At 43.4% G+C, this 13,610-nt stretch overlaps 1 protein-coding gene across 1 annotated transcript in view; it reads right to left on the reverse strand.

The window, feature by feature from the left end:
* Nucleotides 1-10,917: 10,917 nt before the first annotated feature.
* Nucleotides 10,918-13,610, reverse strand: part of LOC126455857 (uncharacterized) — a 136,464-nt gene continuing 133,771 nt past the window's right edge. Inside the window, exon 15 of the mRNA XM_050091619.1 lies at nt 10,918-11,568. Within this exon, the coding sequence (XP_049947576.1) occupies nt 11,426-11,568 (143 nt within the window). The 3' untranslated portion in view covers nt 10,918-11,425. The remainder of the gene's footprint in view (nt 11,569-13,610) is intronic.

Genomic DNA, 13,610 nt, shown 5'->3' on the forward strand with positions numbered 1-13,610 from the left:
ATGGTTCTGAGCACTATGGGACTTAACTTCTAAGGTCATCAGTCCCCTAGAACTTAGAACTACTTAAACCTAGCTAACCTAAGGGCATCACACACATCCATGCCCGAGGCAGGATTCGAACCGGCGACCGTAGCGGTCTCGCGGTTCCAGACTGTAGCGCCTAGAACCGCTCGGCCACCTCGGCCGGCGAAGAAATTGTCACTCGACGTGTTGGAGGAAAAATCTTCCCGAAAATATACTTAAAAGACGCATACCTACAGCTGCCGATCGACAAAGAGACACAAGAAAAACTAGTAATCAACACACCCTTTGGGTTGTTTCGATATAATCGCCTAGCATTCGGAATCTCTAGTGCTCCGGCGATTTTCCAGTGGTTCATCGAACAACTGATCCACCACATCCCGGGCACGGGATATTATTTGGACATCATTGTCACAGGCCGGAACACAACGGAGCTCATAAGGACCCTTTCAGAAGTATTTGCGGTATTTCAAGAGGCAAATCTCAAATGCAACGTGGAGAAGTGCGTTTTTGGGGTGCCACAAGTGGAATACTCAGGCCACATATTTAGTGCTTCAGGCATACAACCCAATCCGGCGTACATAGAGGACCTCCAGAAACTGGCGCCACCCACGGATACCACACAGCTCAAATCAGTGTTGGGGAAAATTAATTATTACAGGCGGTATATCCCGCACGCTGCTACAGTAGTGGAACCACTACACCACCTTCTCCGCGGGGGGTCATCCAAGTGTGATAATGCTTTCCAGGCTTTAAACAAGGCGCTCTTAAAAACTACATGTCTTTGTGCATACGATCCGACACACAAGCTGGTACTAGCAGCAGACGCCTCCGATTATGGGGTCGGAGCAATCCTTTCCTATGTGATCAATGGTGTGGAAAGACCAATAGCGTTTGTCACAAAGTCTCTCACACCAGCTCAACGCAATTACAGCCAAATAGAGAAAGAAGCTTTGGCTATAGTATTCGGAGTAAAAAAGTTCCACGAATACCTGTATGGACGACATTTTGTGTTGCAGACGGACCACAAGTCTCTGGTAGTACTGTTCCGAACGTCGGCCAACATACCCACCAGGATGGCTCTCCGAATTCAGCGATGGGCCCTATTCCTTGCAGAGTAGAACTACGACATATAGTACCGCTCATCAGCATGACACGCAAAGGACGATTCAGCATTTGACGCGGACTCGGTCATCTCCTGCCAACTAGAAGGGGACGCAGAGAACCCATTGCCACAGCTTCCGCTGGATGCAAAACTCATTGCCAAACGTACGGCTGAAGACAAAGTCCTGTCAAAACTTCTCCGATTCTTTAAGACCGGCTGGCCTGGCAACAGGCAACAGGAAACAGATACAAGACGCAGACCTTAAGGCATACTGGGACAGGCGACATGAATTGTCTACCCAGCAAGGAGTCATACTTCTGCGAGGTGAAAACCACATCACCAGGGTAATTATTCCGGCTGCCCTGCAGAAGAAAGCACTGGATCTATTACATAAAGGACATTGGGGTGTGGTACTGACTAAACAGCTGGCCCGCAAACATCTCTACTGGCGTGGGATGGATTGTGCAATTTCTGACACCATTGCCACCTATACGACATGCCAGCAACACCAAGCAGCTCCCCCTAAGAAATATTTCCCGTGGCGCGCGGCAGGAAAACCATGGTCTCGGATTCATATCGACTATGCAGGGCCTTCCCTCAGCTACTACTGGTTAATCGTCGGTGACTCCACAACGGGTTTTCCTTACGCATCACAGATGACGTCCACAACCTCAGCAGCAACAATTCAAGCATTAGCGCGAATTTTCGCAATCGAAGGGCTGCCCAACACGTTAGTATCGGACAAAGGGCCCCAATTTTGCTCTGAGGAATTTAAGACATTTTGTATCTTAAATGGTATCCAGGTGGTACGCACGGCACCATTCCACCTGGCCACGAATGGGCTCGTAGAGCAGTTCGTGCAAACATTTAAGGCACAAATGGCAAAACTAACTAACCATTATGCTCTGCCTGTTGCTCTATCATTGTTCTTGTCGCCGTACAGATGTTAACCTAAGGAGGGTGGATCACCAGCAGAACAACTACATGGAAGACAACCGTGATCCACACTCTCTTTACTGCAACCACCAGATAGGCATGAGCAGCAGCCAACCCAGTATCGGACAAAATATCAGACCGATCAGAAAGTCTGGGTCAATGTCCATACACGGGGGCATCCTCATTGGATACCAGGCTTGGTCGCTCATACCAAAGGACCGGCAATGTAAGCAGTCATCTCCACTGGAGGTCTCATACATATCGGACGCCAGAACCAAATCCGGCCACGAAGGGACAACGATCTCTGACCTTACTCTCTAACCCCACATGCTGTTGCAGATTGCACCTGGGAGAACGTCCACAAACCAGCCAACACAGAGGCACCCCCTGCAGCACCAAGCCGATGGACATGGATTCTCGCCCAGGCTCGCCTTTCCCAGGCATCGAGGACATGGACACTGATCAGGACGAATGCCTCAACCTCGGTGTCTCCATCCTCAAGGGGGGGGGGGGGGGGGGGGGGAATGCCATGGCACGCACAGCCACACAAATGCAGTGGTTGGCTACCACACAACTTAGTGCCGGCGCGTTCCGCCAACCGGCACTAGAGGCGTTCCTGCCTAACATTCAATCAGCGACGAACTACGCACGCGCACGAGCCTTTTTCCGGCACGGATGGTCAGACTATGGTATCACCATCCACCAGTCAGGGATCGCCAACGGCCGCCATTCATCACTCCGGAATCAGTGGAGGAAGACTGGAGCCGCCGTGTTAAATAGCCGGAAGAAAGGGAAACAGGCATCTTTCGACCAGCCACGAACTGCCGCCCGGAAGATACTTTGACACAACCGGAACGTCCAGGTGTCACATCTTCGCTACGCCAGCCATCAACCCCAGACCCTGCACCCGTCTGCTTCCTCGGTATCCGCCGAAAAGTGTCGAGAGAAAAGCCGACAAAGGAACGTAAATTCAGTTCAGTTGCTAATATTTCAAATCAATAAGGTGTCATATTCTTTGGCTTGTTATAAAATTTTGGTAGGAGAAGAAGCCTTTTGTTTTTGAGGAAAGTTTATCTTTTTGTAAAATTAAGTGGTGGCCTTGCTCCACCTAATAAAAATTTTTGTTCGCACATGGGTGTGAATCTGTGGATATAACAGAAGATATAGTTTTCTCCAACTTCTACTCAGTTCTGACTTACACTGGAACGATCACATGTGCAGAGCTGCAGGGATGGTAATGCAGAGTCTGAGGGGTAGTTGCAAGATGCATAGCGACTACCTAAAACCACGTTGGAATTTTACTGTAGCAGATAGGTTCGAGACAGGTGACTCATTTCTAGATATGAAAGGCCAGAAATATGATTCACTAGTGGTTGTAATCATTAAAGGACTTCTCCATTGGATACAATGCAGGTATGTGATTAAATGGAAAGACTTGATTCTAAATCACAGACATCATTTCTACTGAAAGCGTAGCACTAGAGATCTGAAAAGCTTGTGTACATTTCTTATGACCTCAATCAGCACACCATCTACTATTGTTTGTGATCCTTCTCAATCAACCCTCGCCTATAACTTAGTGAATATATCACAGAACCTCTGACACGGCATCGAGAAAGAATGCATTGCAAATACTGGATAAATATCTAGCAGTGTTATGAGGGAGTTGCAAATACCAGTTTCATACCATGCTCCTTAGCCGAATCACTTTCAAAAGTTCGGTAATTTAATAACGCGGATGCACCATTGGCAATGTTTGATGGCACTGCTGGTCTGATAATATAAACTCCTATGATCACTGTCTATATTCAGTGTCGCGATATTTGTCTGGAAAAACCACGTCATTCAGAGGTAATGCCATACCTCGATTTATAAAGGCAATACAGCTTTTAACATGGATACTTGTGTGCACCTGTACAATCAAGACCGCTTGTGACAGAAACATACAGTAGTTGTTGCATTCATGTTTTTTTGTTTTTTTTTAAACATCTGACGGTTTGAAAGACGATTAAGCCTCTGTTTCTAAGACATAGTGGTAGCAATCACAAGGAAAACTTATGAGACATATCCACCCACCGCTGATTTTCTCTCAGTATTACTTCATATCGTCAGTAGTCAGTTATTAGTACTAGGTCATAAGAATGGTACAGATATTTCTGTTTCCAGGCCTGCTGCCATCAGCAGGGTGAATTTCCAGTACTGCGCTCATCGTTGAATGCCATTCAACTAAGACCACAATCGTAGCATTTAATTGTAAGTATAGTGATCAAATATGTCTGTGACCGATTTCCTAGGACGATTCTGTCTAGGGATGCGTGGCGCACCGGCGGTGGCCTGTGGCAGGAATGATTCACGTTTCTGGCTAACGATAGGAGCTGTCCAACTGGAGAGGGCTGTAGGGATGCAGGAATGTAGCTGACTTAACCGCATCGTCCTCTAGACAGCCGAATAGTGAACTAACACTTAATATGTGTTGGACAGCTTTTGTGCTCATGTGAAAATTTCAGAAGAGTCAATATGGATGTGTGTTTGCGCTGCACTACTATTCCCTCCCAAGTAAATTGTTTGGTTGACTGCTTCCACACATTTCGCACCTTTATGTACACTCCTGGAAATGGAAAAAAGAACACATTGACACCGGTGTGTCAGACCCACCATACTTGCTCCGGACACTGCGAGAGGGCTGTACAACCAATGATCACACGCACGGCACAGCGGACACACCAGGAACCGCGGTGTTGGCCGTCGAATGGCGCTAGCTGCGCAGCATTTGTGCACCGCCGCCGTCAGTGTCAGCCAGTTTGCCGCGGCATACGGAGCTCCATCGCGACAGCGTGGACGTGAACCGTATGTGCAGTTGACGGACTTTGAGCGAAGGCGTATAGTGGGCATGCGGGAGGCCGGGTGGACGTACCGCCGAATTGCTCAACACGTGGGACGTGAGGTCTCCACAGTACATCGATGTTGTCGCCAGTGGTCGGCGGAAGATGCACGTGCCCGTCGACCTGGGACCGGACCGCAGCGACGCACGGATGCACGCCAAGACCGTAGGATCCTACGCAGTGCCGTAGGGGACCGCACCGCAACTTCCCAGCAAATTAGGGACACTGTTGCTCCTGGGGTATCGGCGAGGACCATTCGCAACCGTCTCCATGAAGCTGGGCTACGGTCCCGCACACCGTTAGGCCGTCTTCCGCTCACGCCCCAACATCGTGCAGCCCGCCTCCAGTGGTGTCGCGACAGGCGTGAATGGAGGGACGAATGGAGACGTGTCGTCTTCAGCGATGAGAGTCGCTTCTGCCTTGGTGCCAATGATGGTCGTATGCGTGTTTGGCGCCGTGCAGGTGAGCGCCACAATCAGGACTGCATACGACCGAGGCACACAGGGCCAACACCCGGCATCATGGTGTGGGGAGCGATCTCCTACACTGGCCGTACACCACTGGTGATCGTCGAGGGGACACTGAATAGTGCACGGTACATCCAAACCGTCATCGAACCCATCGTTCTACCATTCCTAGACCGGCAAGGGAACTTGCTGTTCCAACAGGACAATGCACGTCCGCATGTATCCCGTGCCACCCAACGTGCTCTAGAAGGTGTAAGTCAACTACCCTGGCCAGCAAGATCTCCGCATCTGTCCCCCATTGAGCATGTTTGGGACTGGATGAAGCGTCGTCTCACGCGGTCTGCACGTCCAGCGCGAACGCTGGTCCAACTGAGGCGCCAGGTGGAAATGGCATGGCAAGCCGTTCCACAGGACTACATCCAGCATCTCTACGATCGTCTCCATGGGAGAATAGCAGCCTGCATTGCTGCGAAAGGTGGATATACACTGTACTAGTGCCGACATTGTGCATGCTCTTTTGCCTGTGTCTATGTGCCTGTGGTTCTGTCAGTGTGATCATGTGATGTATCTGACCCCAGGAATGTGTCAATAAAGTTTCCCCTTCCTGGGACAATGAATTCACGGTGTTCTTATTTCAATTTCCAGGAGTGTAGTTGAGGGACATCGATTGTGGTGTGTGCATCTAGCAGGTGAAAGAAAGGTGGAAGACACGTTTGCTGGTTCTCTAGACATGAGAAAAAACTTAGTTGACTTTGTAAGTTATAGGGACAGTTTCGAGTCTGTTACCTCGCTGGTATTGATATTTACAAGTGAAAATATGTTTCCTCAATTTTTTTCGGGTATTCACATAAAGGTCTGCACATACAGGATTAGTATCTAGTTACTCAGTGGTTTACAGCACACTCCACCTCGCAAAGTTTTGGGTTTCTAGAGAAATAATTTCCGGTCTATATCTTTGGAATTATGTTGCGCGAGCGATACTGTTATGCAAGCAATATTGCTATGTGCTTGATATCAAGAAGTATCCTGAAAATGTTATGATATTCTGGCAAACCATGTGAAATTACGTATGTTCTTGTAATCCCAGAGGCTGGGGATGGATGCAGAAAAGCAAGGAAGCAAGCAGGTCGGGACCAGAAACAGTAATGCATTTGTGCCGAGGAGAGCCAACCTTGAAATTGTAGAACAGCTCTGAGAGTGACTTCAGTCCACTGAGGGTACTCTGGTCACACTTTGGGGGAGGATGACCACCCAAACTAGTGGGAAATATCTAGTGCAGCGAGGAGTATACCTATTATGCATGTGTTTATGCTGTCTGTCTTCATGGTATATGTATGAGTGTCTGGCGGTTGATAGCTATATGAATTTTGTAAAAGGAGCGATTTTGTGTGGTGCAGGATACAAATTGTATGTTTAATGTATCGACATGGTATGCGGTGATATACTGCTGAGTTGGAGATCGAATTCACGCTCTAATATTCAAGCTCCCGCCATCAATGGCAGAGCGGTGTAATTGAGTAAGAGTGTTTCTGTATTTGATGATCTGTAGGCAACTTTGCAGGGTTTAATTGTCGTTGCAATATGGTGATATGTACAAAATAGTTTTTGCCACTGAAAGTCTTGTCTGCAGAAAGAACAGTGCTTCCACACCGGTGGCATCAATAATTCAGCAGGTAAATTCAATAAGAGCCAGTCATAATGCTCCATTCATTCATAAGGCATCCTTTGTGTTGAGATGTAGCAGCCTCTACATAGCAGTGAGAACATTTGCATTTTGGAGATGTTTGTTGAAAGCAAGTCTATTTCCAAGAAGGGTATCAATTGATGGACAGGGTGCCACAAGGAATGTATTCGGTGTTATTCTGCGCTATTTTCGTAAACAGGTTCTGTTAGGTCAAGAATTTCCATGCAGACAAGCTGAGACTTCATGAACGCTCCTACAAAAGTGACTGTTAGCTATTTCGGGGACACTATACAATTTCCGAGAGGTCGACTTGGCTCTTGTTTTACATAGCCATGTGATATCAGTATAACATTGAGAACCATTCAGATGGACTTGCGATGGCATGTATGTGAGCATTTCCCGGCAATGTGTCAGCCACACTTGGCTGCTAAATCTGTGCCTGGCTAGACGCAGCTCGCATGTCCCATTCGGATTGCTAGGAACAATACAACCTCTGCTATTGTAGGAAGCAAGGGAATGGATTTCTGCAGTGTCTTCGAGGGTGAAACACTCAGCAATTAGGTCTTTGCTGGACCGCAGGTAGAGAGAGGGATTGCTCCAGCAATGGTGAATAGGTGCGTGCGGTCCAGAGGGTGACTTGGCTCTTATTTACACAGATATGTAATGTCAGTAAACCACTTGAATAACTCTAACTGTATACCCAAAAATAGACATGACTTTCACCTGCCGTCGGCAATAGCTCCCGCTTCAGTGCTTCTTTGCCTCCCACTGGCCTGCAAAGTGCGTGCACATGATGGAACAGTTCACTGATATGCTGCATTTTTGCATGCACTGAGTGTTTGTGCAGTACATTACTTTCGGGTGTTTAAGCATTGTGAGTGTGTTTGAATAACATTAAACATGCATTATTTTATGACAATTTACGAGTTGTGTTCATGTCTGTTGCATTCTTTTGTGAACAGGTGTGCAGGCTGTGCAATGTGTGATTTCAACAGTTGACGATTAGCAAGTGCATTAGGAGAGCCTCTTACATGCATTATTTTGACAATTTAGCAGTTGTTTGCGTGTCTGCACATCAGTGTACTGCATTATTTCAGTGATTTAGAAGTAGTTTGGTAGTTAGCAGGTCTGTAGACTATTTACTGCGACCTCAAGCACGCCAGGTTGAGTGTTTCATATGAGTGCAATAAATAAACTATGTGAAATCTGCCCCTAAAAAACTTGTATGCATTATTTCGACAGTTTATAATTAGTGAGTGTGTCTGAACATCAGTGAACTGTATTATTTCGGTGATTTACGAGTAGTTTGCAGATTTGTAGGCTGTTCAGTGCATCATTTCGACAGTTTACAATCAGCAAGCGTGTTTGTAGAGTATTATTTTGACAATTTACGAGTTGTATGCGTGTCTGTACATTAGCCTTTGGTATTATTTCGGTGATTTACGAGTAGTTTGCAGTTCTGTAGACTGTGAATTGCGACCCCAAGCACGTCAGAGCATGTGTTCTGTATCAGTGTAATAAATAAACTACATGTAATCTGCCCCTAAATAAATTGTTTCAAAATAAGTAAAATACACTCCTTCCTCTCCCCAGCAGCCCAGCACAGGCTGTATCTTTTTCCCACCAATTCCTAGGAAGAGGTGGAGGTCGGATGGCTTAGGTTACTGGAGATAGCCCAACTGACCTATTTTCCTGCCAAAATTTGAACTTCCCGCCATGACATCATTGCAGTGTTGCCATATCTATCGCTGCCATCTTGGATCCCCCATCCTAAATAAATCTGGCACCAATGGAGAGTTGGGTGACTCTCTCTTCATTGGACTACTGATGTGGTGTATCTGCCCATTGCAACACCTGAAGTGACAACCACTAGTAGCAAGAAGATTACACTCGCAGTTGCTAATCTCTGGCTTTCACTGAACACTAATTGTCATGACTCTAATTAAATGAAAATCTGTATATCTCTAATGCAAATGTAACATTGTAGTGAGTTAGTCCATCTGTTGACATCTGCTGGTCAAGTTATGCACATTATCTACTGTACCAGAACGAAAATAAATGTACATATGCAGAATGAAGAGATGAGTGAAAATTTGTACCAGGGCCAGGATTCCGGGACTCCTGCTCACTAGGCAGATGTGCTAACCACTATGCAGTTTAGCACAGTGGCTTTGCACAACTGCTTGGGCTACCCTAGCATGCCTCCCTCATCAATCCAAATTTCCATTCACATCTCAACCCACTTGGTATCCAGGCTTTGGTATTAATTTTCATTTGTCACTTAGTCTGCATATATACATGACTAATGTAAATGGAGAATGAGATTTTCACTCTGCAGCAGATTAAAACTGTGTGTCAGACCGAGACTCGAACTCGGGAACAAGGTACTGGCAGAAGTAAAGCTGTGAGGGCGGGGTGTGAGTCATTCTTGAGTAGCTCAATTGGTAGAGCACTTGCCCACAAAAGGCAAAGATCCCAAGTCTGAGTCTCGGTCCGGCACACAGTTTTAATCTGCCAGGAAGTTTCATATCAGCGCACACTCTGTTGCAGAGTGAAAATCTCATTCTCCATTTACATTAGTCATTTGAAATTGGAACATAAGTGGACTTGAACTTTATTAACTCTCAAATCAGTGTTCTGCATCTACCAGTGTTCTGTACCCAAACTGGATGTCAAACTGCAGTTGTCCACACATGCTGGCCAAAGATCTCATACTTGCTGGTCACCATGTTGTAGTCAAGCTCCCTTTACACAAGCAACTTTCTTGTCTCGACCAACTCCATGTGGCAAGTGAGTCTACTGCAGCACATCTGGCATCTTATTTCTATACTGAGCTTCTCGTGTCATGATAGCTTGTTTCCCTTTATACGTCAGCACAAAAGTTGCTTGTGTTGTAAGAGCCATCTGCTGCAGCTTGACACATGAATGATGAAAGTGAGATTATGAGGGACAATCCTCCTACCTTCCACACTGTAGTGATATCTTCCTAGTCCTCAGTTGACAGATATAGGACACTTATGAGAAAATAATATATTTGCTATGGCACCCACCTTTCATTCTAAACAATCAACAATACTGTTCAAAGCAACAGCTCCTTTGCTGCACGTAAAATAGCCCTCTTTATGGCAATTATATGAATTGAGGGGAGTGTGGTCACTAAAATCATGTCAGGAATGCAGGTATTTCTCATTATCATTGTTACATTTTACCTTTATGGCAACTTTGGTAGAAACAGTGCTGTGACAGGAGAGGATATTTTTCACATTATTGTCCTAGGGAGAAGCTTCCCATTGATGTTTACGAAAGAAGAAAATACAAGAGACGAAACAATTTACATTCCTCTCCTTGTCATTGTTTTGGCTGCTTGGAAATTGTATATCTAAGTGACATGTAACATCACTAACAGTAAAGTTTTTATTTCATTACTGATAATGAAATGTGAAATTCTTAAAATGTAGAAGAAAAGGAAAGGAAGAGGAGAGGGTGGGTTATAGTTCTTGAACCTAACCCTATTACTATTCTGTTTTCCAGATAAATATCATCAATGATGGAGACTTCTCGCAGGTGGACAATAATGCCTTGGTTGAAGTCAAGAACATAGAGTTTATTAAAATATTAATGACAAAACAAACATTAATTAGACATAAGTAACACATATATTACAGCAATTTAAGTTTACATAATAATTACTTACACCAAACACTCACTTATAACTAAGGCAGGAATTACATTTCTCTATTTTAAACATAACTGATATAGTTTTACCAGTAAAAGGAGAATGTTTAGGGTCAACAAATATTTTTCTCTCTCTTCTCTTTCTCAGCTGTTCAGAAATGCTGCTTGAATTATTAGATGATGTAAAGGTTGGTAACACATTTCTAAAGAGGAGCGAGGAGCGTGGAATGGGGGTTGAAGTAGTTGTATTCCTGACTACCAAATTTACTTAAAATATTCATAAATTATGTCACATCACATGTCACATCTATTACAAATGTGATTCTGTGTATTAAACACCTTCATAATCAAATTAAATTCTACCTCTGTGAAACAAAGTTTTATTTGCCTCACAGGTAAATTCATAAAAAAATTTTGTATTGCATGTTTAAGAGTGCATACAAACACACACACACACACACACACACACGCACACACACCCACACCCACACACACACACACACACTGATACACTGTCAGCTTATCTTTACATAACACTGCTTGCTTCTAAACAATTACTGTTCTTCAGTATGAACAGTTTATTGAACACCTGGACTTGGCCATTTCCATATGGCCATGAGTTTCTTGTTGGAAACCAATTGCTACACTTTCAGTTTTATCTGTTGAGTATGGAACGTAACAACACCAGGAACACAACAGTAATTAACATCTTATTACCCAGTATTTGCGAGACACCACAAGTTAGCCCCTGATGGCTGATCTTCATCTGGATATCAGTAACATCTACACACTCTTTCACTGCAAAATAAAACATAAAAAAGTTAGAAGATTAGTAAATACAGAAATTGTGCATGAAGGTTCTCACAGGACAAAACGGATGGTGCTTATGTGTAAAAAATTTTTAAGAGGTTTTGAGTAGTTTTAAAAAGCTGTTTGTTTTGCCACAGTATGGGGTAACTGGAAAAAATATACACATTTTGACAGTAAATGTTCACAGCTAGCTGAAAATAAATTCCTTTTCAGCTTTTTAGCAAGAATAATTTCTCATAATACATTAATGTATTGTAAAGTTACAATAACAGGCTGGTATTCACATTTAGAAGGTGAAAGTCTAGAATTTCTAATAGATCAAATAAAAGTAGAACAAAATTTACTGTAGTTTTTGGAACTTATCACTCCTTCATCAGGAAGAAAAGAGAGACAGGTTTAGGATGGTTAGGAAGGAGGGGCTTATCACTCTGATGCCAAGAAGTGAAGGCCCTACCTAATATGTCTTATAAGGTTATTAAAGGCTCTTTGGGTGTGGCACTGTGAATAAGAGAGCCTAGAATTGCTTTCTGTCTGCATTTCTGTATTGTTTTGTGTAGAGTCTCCATAAGTGTCTAAGTTCATCTGGTTTTTGGATGGTAACATGAATATGCAGAGCATCACAATCAATAAAAAAAATGGTCTTTCCAAACTGTTATAGACATGAAGAGATGGAATATTGTAAAACACACAGAAAAAGTTCTCCTCCACTTAAACATTACATTTTTACTTTGTACATAACGACATATCTTAAGCCTTTGTCTGTGCTGATTTCAATTCTTGTTGAGCAGTTTTAATGCTAGTCACTTCTACAGATATATGTACGAAAAATCACTCAAAGCTGTTCATAAATATGCTCTTGCACTACTTTTGCAAGCATTTGCTAGCAAAGCTGTGTTTCATATAATACAATTACAAAAATAGAAAAAAATTGTCCTATTAAACTTGTCTCTAACTGTACATCTATCTGAAATAATTAAAACAAAATGTTTTCTAGAAAAATGTAGTGATACTTGTTTTACAAGGTGGATGTAAACCCAGGAATGAAAAGTAATCATTTTCACCTGATTGTAATGGCAGGATCACATTCAAAGCTTTACTTTCTTTATAGATCAGTTGGCACACAAAAACTATGTAACAAAGAAAATTATAAAAACGTTTATCAAAGTAGGATATGGAAGGTCCATTACAACACAACAGGGAGATAACTATGAAATTACCACTAGTTCATAAAAAATAATATAAAAAAAGACCTCAGTGGTTTAACACTTGGAAAAATTAAGCTTTAAATCATATAACAGAGTCAATGTAGGTAAAGAGCATGACACAGAAACAAAATAGGAACGTTTACATTCAACTGGAATCATTATAACATTTTAAAAATTGAGTTTTTATGTCAAGGGAAGTCAGATTTTTTAGAATTCTTTCAGATCTAGTATAGTTTTAGCATGAAATGAAAAATTAAATGAATGCAGTAAATGATGTTACTAATAATAAAGTCATTGAACTCAGAACTTAGATCCAATTTGTGATGTCAAATATCATTCTGCTGGATTAGCTCCTTTATAAACATGTGTCATTCTGCATGTGTCAAAATGCACTTGCGGATCAATGTACAGTAGATATGAAGGTTGACTTAAAAAGTAATGGCTCCACCTTCGTAACGATTAAACAGTTGGCAGCATTGGTATGTGGCAAGTACTGGCTTTTTCCGTAGCCTCTTCTCTACAGCTTCAGTTGCCAGGAAGCCTTAGCACTGAATGGTTGTGTTGTTACAGTGTAAAGTATGGAAACCTGCACAGATGGTCAGTCAATGCAATTTAAACAATGTGCAGTCACTGAATTCTTCACAGCAGAAGGTGTCACCCCAAAGGAGATTCATCAGAGAATGACAGCAGTTTATGGCGATTGTGTTGATGTGAGTACTGTGCATTGTTTGGGAGTAAGTTTAAAGATGCTGAGGCGGGAATATCTGAGCTGCATCACAAACAAAGAGTTTGACATCCTGTGACAGCAGCCACCAAGTTTCACAA

Source organism: Schistocerca serialis, chromosome 2 (assembly GCF_023864345.2).
Source record: "Schistocerca serialis cubense isolate TAMUIC-IGC-003099 chromosome 2, iqSchSeri2.2, whole genome shotgun sequence".
Taxonomy (NCBI): Eukaryota; Metazoa; Arthropoda; class Insecta; order Orthoptera; family Acrididae; genus Schistocerca; species Schistocerca serialis.